This window comes from Macrobrachium nipponense, chromosome 39 (genome assembly GCF_015104395.2).
Source record: "Macrobrachium nipponense isolate FS-2020 chromosome 39, ASM1510439v2, whole genome shotgun sequence".
NCBI classification, from domain to species: domain Eukaryota; kingdom Metazoa; phylum Arthropoda; class Malacostraca; order Decapoda; family Palaemonidae; genus Macrobrachium; species Macrobrachium nipponense.
Window position 1 is genome coordinate 49766866 of NC_061099.1, and position 21861 is coordinate 49788726.

The 21861-nt window shown below is 43.4% G+C and overlaps 1 protein-coding gene and 1 long non-coding RNA gene across 2 annotated transcripts in view; both read right to left on the reverse strand.

Moving 5' to 3' along the window:
* Positions 1 to 21861, reverse strand: part of LOC135210333 (uncharacterized) — a 110866-nt gene that overhangs the window by 66162 nt on the left and 22843 nt on the right. The gene's annotated exons all lie outside the window — the stretch shown is intronic.
* The window catches only part of LOC135209924 (uncharacterized), a 36680-nt gene that overhangs the window by 10086 nt on the left and 4733 nt on the right, over positions 1 to 21861 (reverse strand). The window contains exons 2-4 of the mRNA XM_064242660.1: positions 20840 to 20926; positions 20200 to 20309; positions 5251 to 5321 (exon numbers count right to left, since the gene is read on the reverse strand). Coding sequence (XP_064098730.1) covers positions 5251 to 5321; positions 20200 to 20309; positions 20840 to 20926 — 268 coding nt within the window. The remainder of the gene's footprint in view (positions 1 to 5250; positions 5322 to 20199; positions 20310 to 20839; positions 20927 to 21861) is intronic.

The following is a 21861-nucleotide window of genomic DNA, read 5'->3' on the forward strand; positions in this document are numbered from 1 at the left end:
AGTGAGTCCCCCCCACTGCTTCCTGATGTAAGCCAGGGCCGTGGTGTTGTCCGAGTTGATCTGTACTGTTGAAGCTAGGACGTGGGGCTCGAAAGCTTTCAAAGCTAGCCAAACCCGGCCATCAGCTCCTCCTTGTTGATGTGCCAGGTCACCTGTTCCTTGTTCCAGGTGCCTGACACTTCTCTTGAGCCGAGCGTCGCTCCCCAACCTGTTTCCGAGGCGTCGGAATACAACACTTGGTTGGGGTTCGGAATGTGAAGGGACATCCCTTCTCTGCAAACCTGAGAGGGTTGGCCCACCAAGAGAGGTCCTTCTTGATTTCCCTTGAGATCTCGAAGGAGAACTCTAGGTTTTGCGAACGACACCTCCAGTTTCGATGTAGAAAGAACTGGAGAGGTCTGAGGTGCAACCTTCCTAGAGAAAGGAATTGCTCCAACGAGGAGAGTGTCCCCACAAACTCATCCACTCCCTCGCTGTGCATACTTCTTTCTCTAGGAAGGCTTTGACTTTCTCTGACCCTCGGGCTATCCGTTCTGGAGACGGAAAAGCCCGAAAATCCAGAGAAGCCATCCGAATCCCCAGATAGATACGATCTTGACTGGGGATCAACTGAGACTTTTGAAAGTTCACCAAAAGTCCCAGAGAACTTGCCATGAAAAGGGTCTTTTGTAGGTCCTCCAAACATCTTTTCTGCGACTTGGCTCTGATCAGCCAGTCGTCCAAGTAAAGGGACACTCTGACTCCCTCCAAATGTAGCCATCTTGCTACATTTTCATTAGGCCTGTAAAGACCTGAGGGGCTGTTGAAAGGCCGAAGCACAAAGCCCTGAACTGGAATATCCTTCCTCCCATCATGAAACCTGAGGTATTTCCTTGACGAAGGATGGATAGGCACATGGAAGTAAGCGTCCTGAAGATCTAGGGACACTATCCAGTCCCCTGGCCGAAGGGCCGCCAACACTGAGGATGTCGTCTCCATGGCGAAACTTCCTCTTTTCTACAAAAGGAAATTCAGGGCGCTTACATCCAGAACGGTCTCCATCCTCCTGAGGCTTTTGGAACTAGAAAAAGGCGGTTGTAAAAGCCCGCTGAGCAAGGGTCGCTCACTAGCTCTATAGCCTCTTTCTCGAACATTTGTTCCACTGCTTGTGTTAAAGCAAGGCTCATGATGGGGGGATCCCTGTACCTGGCCACCAACTCCCTCGGAGTCGTTGTCAACGGTGGTCTTTCCGTAAAAGGAATCAGATATCCTTTCCTTATAATCGAGAGGGACCAGTTGTCCGCTCCTCTCTTTGCCCAGGCTTCCGAGAATCTTAGAAGTCTGGCACCTACTGGTGTTTGGAGGACTACTTCCCTACTTCTTAGCTCTGACAGAGCGTGAGAAGGATCTACCTCTCTTGAAAGGGTCTATTACCTCCTCGAGGTAGAGGCTAGAAGGGGGGCCCCTCGAAAGGCTCCTGTCTAGCTGGAGTCTCCTTCTTCGTCTTCGTCTGGAAGGAGGTCCTAGGCTTCCGTGCCGACTGAGCGAGCATGTCCTGAGTCGCCTTCGCAGAGATAGATCCTGAGATGTCCTGGATTATCTTCTTCGGAAATAGCAGAGGCGAGAGCTGCGAATACAGGAGAGAGGCTCTTTGGGCATGCGAAACAGACTTAGTCAGAAAAGAGCAGAAGACTGATCTCTTCTTAAGGATCCCTGCTCCAAATAGGGAGGCTATTTCGCTCGATCCATCTCTAACTGCTTTGTCAATGCACGTTAGAACACTGTTGAGATCTTCTGGCGAAATAGCATCCGGGTTCTGAGTCTTCTTATCCAAGACCCCCAAAGACCAGTCAAGGAAGTTGATGACTTCCAAGACTCTAAACATTCCCTTCAGCAGGTGGTCAAGCTCGTTCATAGCCCAGGTAGTCTTAGCAGACAAAAGAGCCGAGCGTCGTGCTGCATCTACCAGAGAAGAGAAGTCCGCATCCGCCGATGAAGGAAGACCCAGACCTAGGGGTTCTCCAGACTCGTACCAAAATCCAAAGTCTGCCCGTAAGCTTGGAAGGAGGGAAAGAAAACACAGTCTTCCCTTTCTCTTCCTTAGAAAGCAGCCAATCACCAAAACTTCTCAAAGCCTTCTTCATTGAGATGGTTGGCTTCATCCTCACACAAGAGGAACTTTCGTCTTCTTCGACAAGTCGAGAATAAAGAGAGAGGAGACGGAGGAGCGACGGGAGTAAGGGAGTCTCCAAACTCTTGAAGAAGGAGATCTGTAAGGATCTTGTAGGACGAAACTGACGAGTCCTTCACCAAATCCTCTTCTGAAGGTTCAACTTCATCCACTGAAGAACCCTCCGCTTCTTTACGAGGGCAGTTAGCCTTCTCTAAAGAAATGCGCCTGTCCAGAGAGTGTCTAGTAGCAGACTGGCGCCTATCAGGGGAAGCCAAAGTTTCTGGAGAGCTCCTCTCGAATGAGTCCTTCCTACTCTGATGAGTGCGTGCTCTTTGCTCCTTAATCCTACTCCTAGAATTCCGGGCTTCACAAGGGGAGCGCCTGCTAGGAGAGGAGAGCCTACTATGCTCAAGGCGCTTCTCAGGATCCATGCGCCTGTTCAAAGGAGAGCGGCTGCCAGGCGAGCTGCGCCTACCATGAGGCGAACGCCTACTAGGCTCTTGGAGCCTACTTATAGGAGAGCGAAGCCCTGGAGAAGGTCGCCTACTAGGAGACCGGCATCTACCATGCTCCACAAACTTCGCTCCCGACTTGTGTGTCTCTTCAAAAGGTAGTCTCCCAGAAGAGACATATCTTTCAGGCTCTACACGCCTGTCCTGAACCGAGAGCGGCTAAAAGGAGAGCCGCGCCTATCAGGAGAAAAGCGCCTATCCTCCGCACCACGCTTGGGAGCAGGAGAGCTCTACTTGGGGAGTAGCGCCTACTAGGCTCAAGGCCGCCTAACAAAAAAGGAGAGATCCTGTCTCTTGACGAATCCATCAAAGAGTAGGCTCTCTTATCCGGAGAATGAAGGATCTTCGGAAATGCGCGAGAAGACGAGGCTGGTACGCCTGTCTTTAGACGAACGCCTACTAGGCGCTAGATCCCTTCCTACTGGAGAGATGTAGTTCACCAGGAGAAAGCTTCTTGGGCGATTGACGCCTGGAAGACGACAAGCGCCTGCCGAGAAAGAAAGAGCAGCCTCCTTCCATCCGCTGATAAAGGACTGAGACGGTAACACAGGCGAAGGAATCCTAGACTTCTTGACAGGGAGAGAGACGTCTTTCCGACGCGTTCCTCCTGCCAAGGAGCCCGCCAGCGCCGAAATCTGCGCTTGCAGTCCAGCAAGAATTCGAGCTGGAGATCTTGCAAAATCCTCCACCGGAGAAGAGGCTCGAAGCCTACTATGAGGCGAGAACTCCTGCTCCCTCCTGGGTTTCTTGATCTCAACTTCCGGCTCTTCTGGAAAAACTTCCGGGCTGGAAGGAAAGGAGCCAGAGCGCCTTCCAGGCTCTCTTCAGCGGTCGCGAAGAATCCGAGGCGCTCCATCCTCTTCTAGGCGAAGGAGAGGAAGAAGAAGAGAAGCATTGGCGCAATACCTCCTTCTTCGCGCGAACAAGGGCAGCCTGGGTACGAGCATCAGGATCTACCGAGGGGACGCCTGATCGGTGGGAGTTCTCCCTAACCTTCCGCGGCTTTTGACTTTCCTCCTCCACTGGGACTGGGAGTCTGGAAGAGGTCTAGGCCTGGAAGCATTAAGGAGCCGATCAGACGCACCCTCCACTGCACTGGGGTCACTGCACAATTCACCTTCACTACTCTTACCTTGCAACGAACGAATCTTCTTTTCCATGCTAAGGATCGTGGCTCTCATGGTTGCCACTTCCGTAGTCGTATCCTTAGGTTCGATGCAGGGCGCAGGAGCTGAAACTGGAGAAGGTTCTAATGCTACAACAGGATTTTCTTCTACCTCGCTAATACGAGACTTACTAGAACTCCACCTAGACGAAGCCTTTCTCACCCTGTCTTTCTCTAACTTCCTCAAGTAGAAGAAAGAGCCTTCCATTCACCCTCATCCAACTTCTCACACTCATTACACGGGTTAACAAAAGAACATTCTTTCCCTCTACATTTAAAGCAAACTGTGTGAGGATCACCTTGCATTCATCCATAGAGCACACTCTAAACATAGAAGATTTCTTAACCTCTAACTCAGACATCTCGAAATCAAAGAAAAATCCAAATCAATATCCAAAAACAATCCACAAATGCGTATGCCAAGCCAACAAGATCAGGTACTTCACCGAAAGTCAGTCCAAATAAATCCACGGCAACGAGAAATGAATAAAGCTGTCAGGAGGTAACAACCACAGGTGTAGTCGTCACCGGCGACAGAAAAATTCTGGCTGGAAAGGGAGATTGGTTCTTACAGCCGCCACCCAGCGGCGGGTAAGGTAGATCACCTGACCTACCTGTCGCGTGTGCCGCGAGTTTTGAATTCTGTCGTGACGTCAGAGACGTATAGCTAAGTATATATCTGACAGGAAAGTTCATGTACAAAATTACAATTCTTAACTTAACCCCTAAGGGACAGGCTAAATATATATTAAGCACACCACTAGACCTGGCAAACTTTAAGGTTGGCCAATTTATGAAAAAAACACAACCTTGTGTGGGGCCTCTTTTACGAGACACTTGTAAAATTAAGCAAATTTTACCAAGTTACACATGCTTTTTCTAATAATTTTGTTTATTTCATTTTATAAAATAATAATTACAGCTCACACAATAACTAAAATCACAAAAATTCTGAGTACATTTATTGTAAAATATTTATGAGATTTACCAAGATGACGAATTGTAGTAACTTTTAGTGAGGTATAGAGTACATGTTTTTTCTAATATTTCGTTGTCATATTACATTTATAACTGACATACTATCATAAAAGATAAGAACTGAAACCAACAGCAATCCCTGGGTATATTTATGAGCAAATAAATAAAAAGACATCATGGGATAGAGAAGGGCAATGCATTCCCCCATCAAGTCTCAAGGCATAGAGATTGCCCCTTGCCCTGTGCTGAGCTACCTACTACAGATGCCATTAGTCATTTATGGATCATCCAAATAGTGGTGTGCGTAATATTAATACTACTCTTATGAGTTAGCCTATCCATCACTTAAAACCTGTTTATTTTAGATACGCATATGGATGATGAAACCATCCATTTAGGGATTAAGATAAAAAACAAAAGTAACTCAAATCGTTATTACTTACCTCTTTAAGAAAACCGACTTCTAATGGTACTGTCTCGTTATCTCTTTTGAAGAATCTGCTAGTGGTGTTACCTAGAATATAAATATTGACATTGCAGAAAACCTTATTTCTTTTCTTTCTCAATAATCAATAATGGAACTGAACTCTCTTCATAAACTATATAGATGAAACTATCAGTAATTTCAGGCAATGCAGTCTCATATGAAGTGCAGAAACTTGTACTGCAAAAACTTGGGTAGCTACCAGTATGTACTACCGTACTCAGGTGACAATCGTAGTAAGTGTGTGGCTTTATTTCCCTAAAATAAGCACTACACGTACTATAGTAGATTCACATTAACCATGCATCGGAGGTCTAGGCCAGCCCCTTATGACGCTCCTGATTGGCTGTTGATAAACCAATCACAAGGCTGGAAACTCAAGTCTCTCTCGAGAGTTCACATAGGCAGGATGTATGTTCCAATTCTCCTGAGGGATATGTCTTTCAAAAGTATCCCTAAGGAGATGTGGAACATGCATCCTGCCTATGTGAACTCTCTAGAGAGACAGAGTTTCCAGCCTTGTGATTGGCTTATCAACAGCTAATCAGGAGCGTCGTAAGGGAATGGCCTAGACATCAGATGCACAGTTGATGTGAATCTACTATAGCAATATTCAACTGAAATTCATATTTATCTTGTGATCATCCAGACCCTATCTGTTATTAACCCTCTTACGCCGATTGGACGTATTAAACGTCGAGTCAAAATGTCTCCCATATGCCGATTGGACGTATCATACGTCGGCTCAAAAAAGTTTTTTTAAAAATTCGAGGAAAAATACTTATAGGCCTACCAGCCGAAAACTTTTGTATCACGCGCCTTGGGGGATGCTGGGAGTTCACGGATCAAGGCGTTGTTTTGTTTACAATCGCTACGCAGGCGCGCAAGCGCGAATTTCTTTCTTATCACACTAAAAAAGTATCAGCGACACATCTCGGAAATTATTTCGTCACTTTGACATAATTTTTGCGCCATTTTAAATTATCCTTTACATGAAGTATTATATATGAAAATGTGCGCAATTTCATGTAAAATACAACAAAAAAATACTCATGATTGTAGCTTTTATCAGTTTTGAAATATTTTCATATAAATAACGATAAGTGCAAAAATTTAAACCTTCAGTCAACTTTGACTCTACAGAAATGGTCGAGAAACGCAATTGTAAGCTAAAATTCTTATATTATAGTAATATTCAATCATTTGCCTTCATTTTGCAACAAATTGGACGTCTCTAGCACAATATTTCGATTTATGGTGAATTTATGAAAAAACTTTTTCCTTACGTTCGTGCGATAACTCTTCCGATAAATTTTTTTGTGCGATTGTCGTAATGTTTGCACCCTTTTAAATTTGCCGTTACATGAAGTTTTATATATGGAAATGTGCACAATTTCATGCACAATACAACAAAAAACAACCCATGGTTGTAGCTTTTATCAGTTTCGAAATATTTTCATATAAATAACGTTAAGTGCAAAAATTTCAACTTTCGGTCAACTTTTGACTCTACCGAAATGGTCGAAAAACACAATTGTAAGCTAAAACTCTTATATTCTAGTAATATTCAATCATTTACCTTCATTTTGCAACGTCTTGGAAGTCTCTAGCACAATGTTTTGATTTATGGGGAATTTATGAAAAAAAAAAAAAAAAAAATTTTCCTTACGTTCGCGCGGGGTAACTCTTCCGAAAAAATCAGAATTTTTTGTGCGATTGTCGAAATGTTTGCACCATTTAAAATTAGCTGTTACATAAAGTTTTATATATGAAAATGTGCGCAATTTCATGTAGAATACAACTAAAAATGATTGAAGGTTGTAGCTTTTCTCTTTTTGAAAAAAATATTTGCATATAAATCACGATAAATAGAAAAAAAACCAGGTTCGGTCAAATTTGACTCTACCGAAATAGTTGAAAAACGCAATTGTAAGCTAAACTCTTACGGCCTAGTAATATTCCGTCATTTTATTTTCTTCATTTTGAAACAAATTTGAAGTCTCTAAAACAATATTGTGATTTATGGTGAATTTTTGAAAAATATTTACCTTACCACTCCGCGCGCCGATTCGCGGCCGCAAGTCTCCGAAATACGTACATCGCATTATCCTAATATTTGCTCCTTTTCATATTAGCCTTTTTATAGAGTTTCATATATCAAAATGTGCGCAAATTCATGAAAAATACAATAAAAAATAATTGAAGGTTGTAGCTTTTTCCATCTCCGAAATATGTGCATATAAAGAAATATATATATAAAAATTTCGAAATTCGGTCAAATTTAACTAGTCCGAAATGGTCGAAATCTGCAATTCTAATCTAAAACTCTTACAGTATCGTAATATTCAATCATTTGTCTTAATTTTGAAACAAATTGGAAGTCTCTAGAACAATATTTAGAATTACGGTGAATTTTTGAAAATAACATTTTTTTACGTCCGCGCGTTACGAATTCGTACATCATTTTGTGATAATATTTTTCCGGTGTTGCTTTTATTGTTTTACTATGTATTATATATCAAAAGAATTGCAATTTAGTGTACAATACAACGAAAAAAAAAAAAAGTAACTCGTTAGCTTTGACCGTTTTTTGCACAGCGTGATTTGAATACAATTATCTATGAATTTTTTTTTTTCGCTACCATATATCGTATTATTTACATATGATAATGATATTATTTTTCATTTCTGATGATTGCATACTAAACTTCAGGCAATGAAAAAAAAAATGAGCCAAAAATGAACTCTTAATCTTCAAAACTAAGCACGCTGTGATTTTTTGAAAAAATTATTTTTTCCGCTTCGGCGCTCACTCCAAACTGGCGCCGGCATACAGGAGAGATTTTGATTTTTAGGGCTTCGGCGTAAGAGGGTTAATAAATCTATGCCTATATTTCCTTCCTGCAAGGAATGAATAAAAATCTTCGATGAAAAAAAGGTAGGTAAAAGTGTGTGTGTGTGAGTATGTCTTATGGTAGGGTATAAAGCTAAGCACTAAGGAAATTCAACCATGGAATGAAAAAAAAAAAATAAAAAAGAAATGGGAGAGGAAGTGACAAGAAAAGGAAATGGGAAAGGAGGTAAAATATAAGGCTGGGACCAAGGAGAGCTTCAAACATGCTTTAAAAATTCACAAACCAAATACATACACTTAACACTGAATGGAAAAGTACAAAAAAACCCCACACTTACATTAAAACAAAAAACCATTTAATAGTGATGATGATATACAAAAAACAGGAAATAGGTGTGGTGCTCCTGGTCTATTGATTGAACAGTGGAAGAGCTACAGGAAGAAGGAGCACCATAGGAAGTTGGCACGCTCATCTTGGGAAGGACACTCTCCTCCTCAAATGGATGCTTCTGCTTCCCCTTCTTGTAGACTTATTCCTCCTTCTTTGTCTTACATTGCTACCTTGTATCCTTCCTTTCCTTCCATTGTCTCATCTTTGGAAGCATCAGGAGTTACTCAGGCTGATATTATGTTTAATGCTGGGCCTTCTCTCACAGCAGTCCCTTTGGGGAGGGAGGATGCAGCGTCATCTTGTTCCTTTGTTTCAGGCACTGATAAGCAAAAGATGTTGTCTGTGCGGGCCTCACTAGGCATTCCTGGGGTACCCTCCCTGAAAGACCTATTGTCCAATTTAATGTCTACACGCCTTCCAGCATCACCTCCCCTAGCAGTCCCCCCCTCCTCCTAGCCTTCGCTAGTATGGGTTGTGTGCACTGCCCCAAGCGGGACGCTAACATTAACAGTGCTTCATCATGGGTCGCCTTTTCCCTTGCCAGCAGCAAAGCCATCAACTCAGGTCCAGAGTCTGTCACAACCCATGACATCACTCCCAAGGACGTCTCTACCCTAGATGACAGTTTCGGTGATGTCACTTTCACCGCATGCTGCCGTGACGTCACAGCCAGCTACCAGTATGGCGTCATCATCAACAGTTGCCAATCCATTGCAGGTTTTCGTTCAGGCTATGACGGACAAATTGGCCTGTAATTTAAGAGATGTACAGTAGTACCCCTAAGAGGAAAACTTTCTCATCATCATCTTCGTCTTCTCTGCCTTCGTCTCCCCCTTCTCAGTCTCGAGTCAGGTGCTGGAGGATTGAAGACTTTGTTGCTTCATCTTCTGGGGGCCTGAGAGTGGTGTTTTCTTCCACTCACAAACGTGAGTCACCCCTACACATACGTGGACTTAGTTCTCTCTCGCGCCTTTGTGTCCCTGTGAAAGATAATCATTGCCCTTTGACCTATCAGAAGTCTCTCGTTCTTTCTTCGTCTCCTCAAGCTGTATGAGTTCGCCATAAAGATGACAGAGCTCCAGTCAAGAAATCGAAGGTGATGGTTCCTCATGTTAGAAGTCAAGTCATTTTGATGCCTTCTAGACATTCTTCTATGCCTTGATTCAAGTCTTGTTTGCCTGTAAGTCCAAGAATTCCTCTCCTGTTGCTTACTTCCATGGACGTGTCTCAGGTTGCGGCCATGATGGTCATGTCGGACACCTCTCGTGATGGAATGTGCTTCTAAAACTCTTCTTAGTGCTGAGTGTCCATCTTTCTCCAGATTCCAAGAGACCAAGATGTTCCCTGTCTCGTTCCCCTAAGAGGTCTTACGTTTATCATTTGCCTTCCAGAGTTCGTGGTCATGACCCTTCCAGGTGGAGGAATCATGCTTCTGCTTCTCTTTCTTCTAGACTGTTTCACATAAGTTGTTCGTCTTCTCATGTACATGAAATCTCTTCATCTCTTTCTCTTTGACATCTTTAAAAATATTTAATTTTACTCTCGTGTTAAGGGAAATATGAAAAGTTTTTAAAAAATTTGTATTTGTCCTAACATACAAAACTGAGGTCTTTGGATATGGGATTAACTTTCAGCGAGCTGGAAATCTTACTGTTAAACTTTTTGCAAGGTGGTGGTAACACTTACTGAAGGTAGGGGCAGATGTACCACCCACCTAGTCTGAGTTTGCTAAAATCAGTTTACCTTTTGGCCAAGGTAAGAGAATGAGGGGTAGCAAGAGGTGGGCCCTTTATCTAAAGACCTCAGGTTCTATGTTAGGAAAAATACAAATTTCTAAAAAATTTGTCATTTGTTCCTGCATGAATACAAACCCTTGCTCTTTACATATGGGAGACTTACTTTTTGGAGGGAGAATTCTAAATATATCTCTGAACTGACTGGTAGTTTGGCTCACCTCAGTATTGTCGCCCTGGTCATGAGAGACTAGAGGAAGACCATATCTCTGATCTATTGAACAATGAAATGTTCAATCGTCAGATTTCTGGGCATTTTGAACTGAGGAACAGTAATATCCCCAATTCGAAAAGGTTTGGATGAACCCATGGTGTCAGACTATAAAGCTAAAAATAACCAACTGGTTTGCTCATAGTTAGTCCCCCTCTCTCCTTGCTAGAGAGAAGGAAGGATTTGCATCTACTAATCCAAATAAAACTGGATTAGATAGGATACTCAGCCATCTAGATCACCTGCATGCAGGCCAGTCCAGTGTGTGATGGGCTCGTTCACTGTTCCTCCTTCCACTGGGAGAGGAAGATATGATAAAGGGAGGAAGCCAGTCCCACACATGCACACACATTCTCCTTGCACCTGCATACCTTATGTGAGATGCAACCTGTCAATTATGTACAATTACAAACAAAAACACCTATAAGTGATGAATCTTGCAAAATTATGCAAGAGCAAAGTACACTATAGTTAATATCCATACTATCCAAAGGCACTGGGGAGAGAACATGATTCAACTTGACACTGAAATACAGAAATAATAAATATAAGCAAAGGGAGACAAGGTGTAACTGAAATTTGCCTGAAACACAAAGACGAACACACACTTCAATAATATGACAAATTTTCTAGGACAATTTGTATTTTTCATAGCTACAAACCTGAGGTCTTAACAATAGGATAATTTCTAGCACCTCGCTGGATCCGGTTAAAAAGCAGATGAAAGCAAGGAATCTTGTGATATCTGGCAACACATGCGTAGCTCGGGTGAGGATTGGTCAAGGACAACGCCGCTATGCCACTCTTTCCCAACTCAGGATGACTTAACAATAAGAGGGGCGGCTAGAGGCGGGCAGTGTAACGTTAAGACCTCAGGTTTGTAGCTATGAAAAATACAAATTGTCTTAGAAAATTTGTCATTTGTTCATACGTGAACAAACCTTTGGTCTTAACAACAGGATAAACTCATAATACTTGGAGGGAGGTATAAGACATCCTAGACCGGCTGGGGGCCTACCCACCAATCCAGCTCTCAAAAGGAATGGTTTTTGGAGAGGGACTGAAGGCCGTTGGGAAGCTAGATAAATTGAAATCTAACCACTCAGACCCTGAGTGACGTACTATGATACATATATGGAATAACCATTGTATAGGGAACCAAAGAAACTTTGATTGTCCAATAACAAACCAAGACACCAGGGTTTATATTACTGCCAACCCCTCCTTGCCAAGAAGTGGAGCATATGCTACCAAATAGCGGGTAAGATATTTGTATATTGCATGACCACACCACTAGTATGACTACCTTACTCACCTGTATCAGACCAGTCCAGCGAATGACGTGTCTATTCCTTAAACCACCCGAAAGAAGAAGGAAAGGTACAAGAGAAAGAGGGAGACCAGCCAACTCACTCATTCTCTCATCCAGAGAATCATCTTAGGTAAGATACAAAGGTGCCCTGTAAGGGCAACTATGAGTTACACAACTTGTTGGGCAGCCACCACAGGACCCAGGGAAAACGTCCACAGATCTGTGGGCAACATCCTTAAGATAGAAGGAAGTGAACATGGACTGGCGTAACCAAGTACCAGCGCTCAGCACTCTATGTACAGCCAAGTTCTTTTTGAAAGCAAGAGAGGGACCAATACCTCTAACGTCATGCATTCTAGCCTTCACAGACGTGGTGGTGAAATCATCAAGAGTCAAGTATGTATGCCTGTCTGATGGCTTCCCGCATCCAAAGAGAGATGGATCAAGTAAAGATACGTAGTCCCAACTCGCACAAGTGAAGATGGGCACCCCCCAGATTTAACCAAGTAAATATAAGCACTCCCAATTTTGACCAAGTGAAGATGGGCACCCCCAAAATTCTGTGGATAACATAAAGATAATGACAAGTGTTGTTTTAGAATTTTATTGTCGAACCAAATAAAATATAAATATCTTTAAAATGGATACATTATAATAGTTAAAAATTATACTTAATGAATACATATTTCATGAGTACACATAAAAATATAAATGAAGAATTTAATCAAAACAATATTGATTTGCTACTGTTTCAAAAAACCTATAAAATTTGTCATTGTGGTTTCTTTCTTTCCACAAATATTCGTTTAAGTAAGAGTTCAAAAATTCCCTTCTGCATCCGAGCATGCGTTTTATTCGTATTTTGTATCTATTCCAATAACTCTCGATCGATTGCGTATGAACTCCAGTAGCTCTATCAACGAAATTTAACGAGTAATTTACTGTATGATGAGTGAATCCTAGGTCCCTTTGAATGTTGCAATATGCTCCCCAATGATCACTGTGAATGGTTGTTCCTGGCAAAACTACTTTCTTAATTATCGGTAATAGCGTTTCGGCATTACGCGAATAGACTATTTCCATTTAACCCAAAGCTGGTGACGAAGATGGGTCAACTATCCCAAATACCAAAATTGGATTCTGAGGAGTGCATCCCCTGTGGTGTTTTGGTTTGTGGCTGAAGCAAGACTCATCAACTTGCACCATTATTCCTGGCCCACCAAGTCTAAAAGGGTTTTTTTCAAAATATTTCTCGCAAACTTCACGAAAAAAACTGAACATATCAATGACTTCACGAAAAAAACTGAACATATCAATGACTGTCTTTTTTGAAACATTAAAAAACTGTGTGGTTTGCAATACACTCAAATCTTGACACCAGTAGAAAATGCCTTCTATCCACTTTTGCAATGAAAGCTTTGATCAATAAAAAAAGAATCTTTACGAATTGATTCATATTACTTGTATTTGGCGCAGTTTTTGACTAGGCACTTCCAGACATATTCATCTTGAATTGAAGACCGTTTCGTCCACTTCATTAAACTTTTACATAAGGGACATTTTAGTTCTTTCCTCAGAAGATTCTTCTGCTTCATCCAGTTTATTGCAGGAAGCGGGTCTTCAACCACCAATGGCTTAATGATTTGTTCATATAGAGAATGGTCCATGTTTGGAGGCTCTATATTTTGTACAAATAGGAAACTGTTTTACTAACAGTTCACAGAAACCAACTTGTTAAAGATTAGTATCTAATTATGTGTTTAGAAACAAAAACAAGCAATGACATAACAATGAAAACTGAAAACAAATCGTTAAAACATCGGGTATTTCTAAATAGAGCAAGTAAAGATAAGCACCTCCAATATGAACCAAGTAAAGACAGTATTCTTAGACATCTCTTTCTTTGTACGCCCTGTGCTAACAAAAAGTCTGTGGCAGTCTGGTCTAAGGTACCAAGTCCTTTGAAGATAGCAATGCAGGGCCTGGACAGGGCACAACAAAAGCTCTTAAGCATCACCACCCACAAAGTCAGTCAGTGATGGAATGGAAAACGAAGTGAACCTGTCATCATGCACCGAGGGATTTTGGGTCTTGGCCACGAATTCCTGGACGAATTCGAAGGACATCGACACCCAACCCCTGGTATACTTCACCTCATAGCTCAGACCGTGGAGCTCTCCTACCCTCTTGGAAGATGCCAAAGCCAGAAGGAAAACTGTCTTGCATGTCAGGTTCCTGTCAGATGAGCGGCGCAAGGCCTCATGTGGATTCTTAGTGAAGCTCATAAGAACCAAGGAGATATCGCACGTTGGAGGCTTGAGCTCTCTAGGAGAATGCGACTGCTCAAACCCCTTAACTAGGAGGGAAAGTTCCCAGGAAGAGTAGATGTCGATACCCTTAAAGCGTAACACCGAACTCAGGGCCACCCTTAGCCTCTAATGACAGAAAAGGACAGTTTCTCGTCTTTGAGGAAGGTTAAAAAGTCTGCTATTCGCTGAATAGTGGTGGTCACGAGTGGAGAAAAACCCCGTTTACGACACCAATCACAGTAGATCGCCTATTTGCCTTCGTAAACTGCGGAGGTCAACTTTCTAAGACTGCTGGACATGTGCCCAGCTGATCTCTGAGAAAAGCCTCTCGCTTGGAAGAGATACACTCCAACCGTGAAGAGACAGGAATTCTACTGACTGGTGGAACCTTTCTGCATGGGGCTGATACAGGAAATGTCGCCAAGGGGGAATCTCCCTCGGCACCTCTGACAACAATGACAGCAGATCTGGGAACCATTCCGCCTGAGGCCACAGAGGGGCTACCAAAGTCATCAGCCTGTTCAGAACCTGATGGATCAAGCAAAATGGAGGGAAGGCATACATCTCCAGGTTGTCTCAGGGATGTTGGAATGCATCCTCTGCCAATGCTAAAGGATCTGGAACCACTGAACAGAACACCTCCAGCTTTCTGTTGAAGCGTGTCGCGAAAAGGTCCAGCATGGATTTGGGGGAGACCCCCAAATCTGGAAAAGCTTGTCTGCCACCACTTGATGAAGAGACCAATCTGTGCCTAGGATCTGATCCCAGTAACTGAATTTGTCTACAACCACGTTCCGTTTCCCTGGGATATACCTGGCTGAGAGCTCTACCGAATTGCTCACCGCCCACTGGTGAAGCTCGACGGTAAAGGCGTGAAGTTGTTGTGAAACCAAGCCTCCCTGTTTGTTCCGACATGAGAATGACAGAATGACCCTCTACCTTCCCCCGAAAGTCCTTCAGACCCAGGAAAGCCGCCTTCAACTCCAAGACGTTGATATGTTGCTGCTTATCCTCCAAACTCCAAATGCCTGAAGCGATGAGGACTCCTAAATGAGCGCCCTAACCTGCGAGGGAGGCGTCTGAGAACAGAAGGAAGTCCGGTGGGAGAGAACGCAGAGGGACACCCTTCAACAGATTCTGGTCGTCCAACTACCAACGAAGGTCTTCTCTCACATCCAGAGACAGAGGAACCATTAACAGGGGAGAGTTCCCCGCCAGAGACTAGAATTCTCCCAGTCTCTATTGCAGAGACCGAAGATGAAGACGCCCAGCTTCTCCAGGGAAGACAACACTCCCAGAAGAACCTGCCACTGATGAGCTGACAGATGTGACTTTGACAGGTAGTTGCGTGCTACCACCCGCAACTTATCCCATCTCTGATCCGACGGGAAAACTTTTGCCACTGTTTTATCGATGACCATGCCCAGGTAGAGAATCCTTGAGTGGGTATGAGGTTGGACTTTTCCTGGTTGACTAATATGCCCAGTTCCAGACATAACCGAAGTAGACGATCCCTGTCCTACAGCAGCTTTTCCCTGGAAACTGCCAAGACTAACCAATCGTTGAGGTACCTCAGCAAATGGATCCCCTGAGCATGGGCCCAACTTGACACGAGAGAGAAGACCCTTGTGAACACTCAAGGGGCTGTTGTCAGCCCAAAGCACAAGACTTTGAACTCAAAGACCTTGTCCCCAAGAGAGAAGCGAAAGAACTTCCTGGACGTGGGATGAACTGGGATTTGGAAGTATGCGTCCCTTAAGTCTATTGACAACATGAAGTCGCCTTCCCTCACGGCTGCCAACACCGAACGCGGGGTCTTCTTCTTGAGCCGTGTCTTCCTGACGAGGTGATTGAAGGTGGATAAGTCAATCACAGGCCTCTATCGCATCCTTGCCCAGCATTTTCTGCACTTCCTCCTGAAGAGCCAAGAACTTCAGAGAATCTGGAGGATATGCCTTCCTGAGCTGCGGCTTGTCCGACAGAGGAGGAGAGAAGTCGAATGGCAGTAGGTATCCCACCCAAAGGACATCTACCAACCACTTCTCCGCCCCATAACTCTGCCATTTGGCCCAGTCGCCCACCAGGCAACCACCCCTTCCCCCCTTGGCACAGGAGAGGGAGAGGCGCCTAACCTACCCACAGGCCCCTTTACCTATGCCCCTTGGGCCCCTTCTTGGCTAAAAGGAATGAGAGCGAAAGGGGCGTTGATCTTCTGACTCGGGCTGTATCTATCGGGAAGGCCATGCCAAACTCGAGGTCCTCGACGGCCTACCAAGCGACGATCTTGACTGCTGCTGGACAGGACACGGTGTCGAGTGATCTCTCCATCCTAGACAAAGCCTCATCCCTTCTAATCAGAAGAAGATTAGCCCATAAATTAGCATCGAGGTGAGCCAAATATGAAAACACCTTGCCCCCGGACTGCAACAGACTGGCAAGCAAGGAGGCACTCACCAACCCTTCCAGGGACCTGTCGGAAGCTATCTTGGCTGGCAATAACCACAGACCAGAAGTCCAGCCAAGAAACAGTCTGCAACATGGAGGCTGCTGTAGATCCCAATGCTGAGGCATCTTGCAGAGACAAGGACGGAGCCACCGACCTCACCTGTTCCAAAGTCAATCCCGGCTTCAGGCGAATGACGTCTAGGTTAAGTTGGATGTGAAAACAAAAAAGCAGAGCTCGTAGCATAGTACTTCTTATGTCTCGTGAGAAGTGGGGGTAGTAGTTTGGCAGAGCCCCTAGAGTGAAGCGACCCGTCCTGGTCCGAAACAGAGGCGTTAACCTTCTGCAAGACTGACTAAACGTGCTCTGACAAAGAAAGTGAAGAGATGATTTGGGGTCCTGAGTAGCTCCCACCAAGGTTTCCAAGCAAGGAGTGTAAGACGATTGGGCACGAGTCCTACTTTCCAAATTGTTAAACCCATGAATGACATCAACAACTTCCGAAAAGGAAGACAAAAACTCTTGCGTGTCTCCCTCCTGTTCCGGCAACGGAGACCGACGACAAGGATGTGTAAGCTCCTCTAAGGCACCTTCACCACCAAAATTAACGGAAGGGTTAGCAGCCAAACAGCCCGAAACCCCAACTCTTGGAAGCACTAATGAGAAAGGCAGGAAAACACTCCTACTGCACCAACTCCGTGCTCACCACCTTTGACCTCTTGGCAGGCGCCTCAAGATCCTTACGGCGACGAATAGGCCTTGGAGAAGAAGGAGCGCTTACATCACATGCACGGGCAGGGGAGGTTGCAAAATGCTCGCGATGTGCACGGATGGGGGGGGGGGGGGGGGGGGGGGGGGGGGGGGGGGGGGAGTGAGAGAGAGAGAGAGGGCATGCTTGAGATTTGAGGTAGAGGACGAAGCATCCCCTGCAGATCGCACACGGAAAGGAGCACTAACACTGCCCGAAACAACAGCACTCTCAGGAACACATCCGCATTGTTCCTCCCTCGAAGGCGAAGGAAGGACAAAGTCCTTAGCCTTCCAGTGCTTTATATGCTGACGGGGCGAAGAGGGTGAAGAGGGAGAGGAAGACAACACTGGTTTTTTATGCACACGTTTCCTACCAGTCCTCCCAACTGATAAGGCAGCCAACTTCACATCCAATACAGAGTCCAACCTCTGAAGCACTGCCTGGCGTATAACCTCAGACTGACGTGCCAGAGAAGGCTCCAATGGCAAGGAAGGGAGATGTAGCAAACTGGGTGGTAGTGTTGACGTCACGGCTGAGAAAGGCGGATCAGAGGAGACTACTGGGGGAGAGGTCATCGATGGTGTTGTGATGTCACGGCTTCCCTTCGGTGCTACGGGGAATCAGACGCCACTGGTGGAGGAATACGCAAAGACGGATCCCGTGAGGTCATCAACGGGGCTGACGCCACAGCGTCACTCCGACTCGAAGCAGCAGACACTAGTGGAGAAATACAAGAGGGCAGAGTTCTGCTATCCAGGAAGACGACGAGGCCGGGAGGAGGGGGGATCACCTGGCCAGACTGGGGAGGGGGGAGTGCGAGTCTCCACAACATGCGCTAGCAATCCCTCCAAGGACGGGGGACCCCTAGCCCAAGCGTCTTCCAAATTGTCGCCATTTTGCACGCCTCTGACTCTGGAATTGAAGAGATTGATGAAAAAGCCTCACCCTTCCTGGGAATCAAATAAACTCCCGAGAAAGAAGGGGCTACATTACAAACATTAGCCTGGTGGCCTCCCAATACTTCCATCGACGAATCGATGGAAGAAAAGGAAGGAGACACAGGGACATCGCTACTATGGGGGTTGACTACTGCAGGAGACGAAACATCAGGATGAGGCGAAAAACCTTCCCAAGGAGGAAGAGTCGAAACCCTCCGATGTTCTCTCTTGCCATAAAATGACCTCCACTACTCCTACGCCATGCCCGACATTCCATGCAAGGATTCGTGATAGGACAAAAATTAGAATGACACCTACTGCACGTTATGTGAGGGTCAGTCGCTGCCCGAAAACGAGAACACGGAAAACCTGGAACTCCAGAGCACAACCGCTGATGCTGAGAAGGAGCAGAAGCCATAATATCAGCCAAACACACACTAAACACAAGCGAAACGGGCAATGAACCGGGAAAAGGCCAAGAGAGGTTAGAATGACTCTCGCCCAGGCAGTCAAAAGAAAGACTGGCGTAGCGGCATCGTCCTTGACCAATCCTCACCCGAGCTACGCATGTGTTGCCAAATATCACAAGATTCCTTGCTTTCATCTGCTTTTTAACCAGATCCAGCTAGGTGCTAAAAATGATCCTATTGTTAAGACCGAAGGTTTGTTCATGTATGAACAAAGTATATTTACTATAACTTCAAAATTAGAGGATACAAATTCAAAATAATACAAATAGTACATACATGAGACAATTATACAATTACTTTGGAATGCACAACAGTTATTCACAGAAAACAATGCCTTGCTACTACCATGGCACCCTTTGCAAGATACATAATATGTACATAGATTGCTACAGTAGTAACAAGGTATTTACATGTGCCAAAATTAGAATACATACTGTAGAACCCCAGTCCTCGACCATATTAGAACGTGACAATCAGATTTAGAGTAAATTTTGCATCAGAGCTTGAACAAAAACTGGAATCTCACCAGATGAACCATATGATTTTTGTAAACAAAAGTGTTCTGGTCAGGCGCCGCTAGTTAGCGCTGTTGTTCAAAGCCAGCTCACTCTGTTTTGAGCAAGTACATACTTGCACAGAAATATTTTCTTAATTTTTGTAGCTTTCTTTACTATTGTACTTTGATTCAATCATAGGTCCCAAGACAGCCATTGCAGACAAGCAGAGGAGGAAAAGGGTAAGAACCACATTTGAATTAAGATTATAGAAAAGTATGAAAGAAGTATTTGTGCACAGATTTAGCATCTTATTGTTAATATTTTATTAATTTACTGTAATAATTAGGCTTGTTTTTTAATGTTTTATTATTAGCAACAAGTTGTGTGCCTACCCAGTACAGTGCATACTATACGTACCTAGCCTAGCCTAGCCTATGGTGCGTGGTCAACCATCAATAATATGGCCACATTGGACATAAAGCGTTTTTATTATGCAGTATTATACATTTAAAAATAAAAAAAGGGTGTCTAATATGATGTTATTTAACTATAAACTTATTTAAGGTAATTTATGTTTAATATTTTGTACAAAAAGGCAAGGTTAGGATAATAAGTGGTAGTCAAGAACAGATTAATCCATTTTCAGTTATTTCTTATGGAAAAAATTTATTCAGATTTCGAATGAATTGCATCTCGATGCTTCTACTGGAACAGATTAGCATCAAGGTCTGAGGTTCTACTGTATGCCCAATAATTAGAAAATCTGGAAATTTATAACTGCAAACAATTAAGAATTTCTGGACGCAAATTGTCGCTTTCTTGATGGACACATAAGCACAGACTTAATACTAACTCTTTCCACCTTTTGTTTCCATGGTACTGCTGACCAAAAGGATTAGGCACATGTATAATGACTAAGTTGGAATAAACAAATCTTACCTGATGTATTGTGCTTATGAGCCAGATACCTAATATTCTGCAAGCATACTTTCAGCTTAACTGTACCAATTATCAGCCATTTGTTATATAGATAACACCTCCAAGCTAGACTGGAAAGAAATATTTGAATGTCACAATGGTCACTAGTCATTTTAAATCAACCAATGACATAAAAGACTAGCAACTACATATCTCAAAATTTATCACAAATATCAGACCATATACTAATACCATAACGAAGTACTATAGCTTTAGTTATTGTAAATTAATGAGTAATAATGTTAGAGAAGAAGGTCATGGATATTTTTTTTCAGATTTACACACCATTAGTGATTTCACAGGAAAATAATTTGAGGAAAAGTTACCATGTTGTTGTTTTTGAATGTCAAGCCTACGGCAATCGGAATTCCAAAATAATGTTGCTTATACACATGATGAATTGAGCTCTTCAGTTTTGTTGTACCTATTCTTTTTTTAAGGTGGCTGGGGCTAGTCATCTACACTAAAACGATAGAAACACTACCACCAATTTCAAAATTTAAGGTGACGCATGAGTTGAAATTATAGCAATGTATTAATTACTTGGAAGTTACTTATATGAAAATGTTATAATAAAATGAAAGAGCAAACATGCACTTACTTAGATATAGTAGGTCTTTTAAGTTCAGGAAAAGGATTGAGAGCATCCAAGTCTTTCAAGCATAAAAGTGCAGCTAGTTTGATGGCCCTGGGAAAAGATGTTTTACTTAAAATTTAAATGGTCCAAGTTCAAAAATTACTTCTATTTAAACACATGAAAGTTTTGAAATTTTGGGTGTCCAAGTATATAAATGGACCCTTGCATATACTGAAACACACTGATAACTAATACGTAACACAGTTCTATTTGGAAAGAAAGTGAATAGAAAATACAGTGGTACCTCGAGATACGAAAGGCTCAACTTACGAAAAACTCAAGATACGAAAGCAAATATGTACATAGATTTTTGTGGCTCTACATACAAAAATTGTTCAAGATACGAAAGGTTGTTGCTGTAAAGTCCGAGATTCGCCCAGACCACCGATAACGATTTTAAAATTTGCACGCCGCCAACTGAGTAGACTCGCCACCATCCTCCCGCTCTCCTATTGGTCAGCATCTCTCCCATGATACCATCATGCATCTATGTAGCGGCGTTCTTCTTCAGCCATTGCTTCTCGCCAGCGTTATCATACGCACGCGGAATTCGTTCATTCACACATATGATTTTGTTTGTTAACGTAAATTCGTTGTATTACTTTATAGTGTTGTGAGAGAACTTAATTAGTATACTACATAACTTAATTACGTACAGTATAGTCATGGGTCCCAAGAAAGTTGCTGAAGTTCACGGAAAGAAGAGAATGCTTTCTATGCAAACAAAAATGGAGATAATAAAAAAATATGAAGCTGGCATGCGGTTGAATGTGATCGCAAAGGAATACGACTGAAATCCGTCGACGATAGGCACCATCCTTAAACAGAAGGAAGCCATCAAAACAGTTACACCTTCCAAGGGCTTGACTATTTTGTCCAACAAAGGAGCCACGTGTATGATGAAATGGAGAGGCTGCTTCTTCTATGGATTAAGGACAAAGAAATCGCTGGCGATACGATAACAGAGACGGCAATCTGCCAGAATG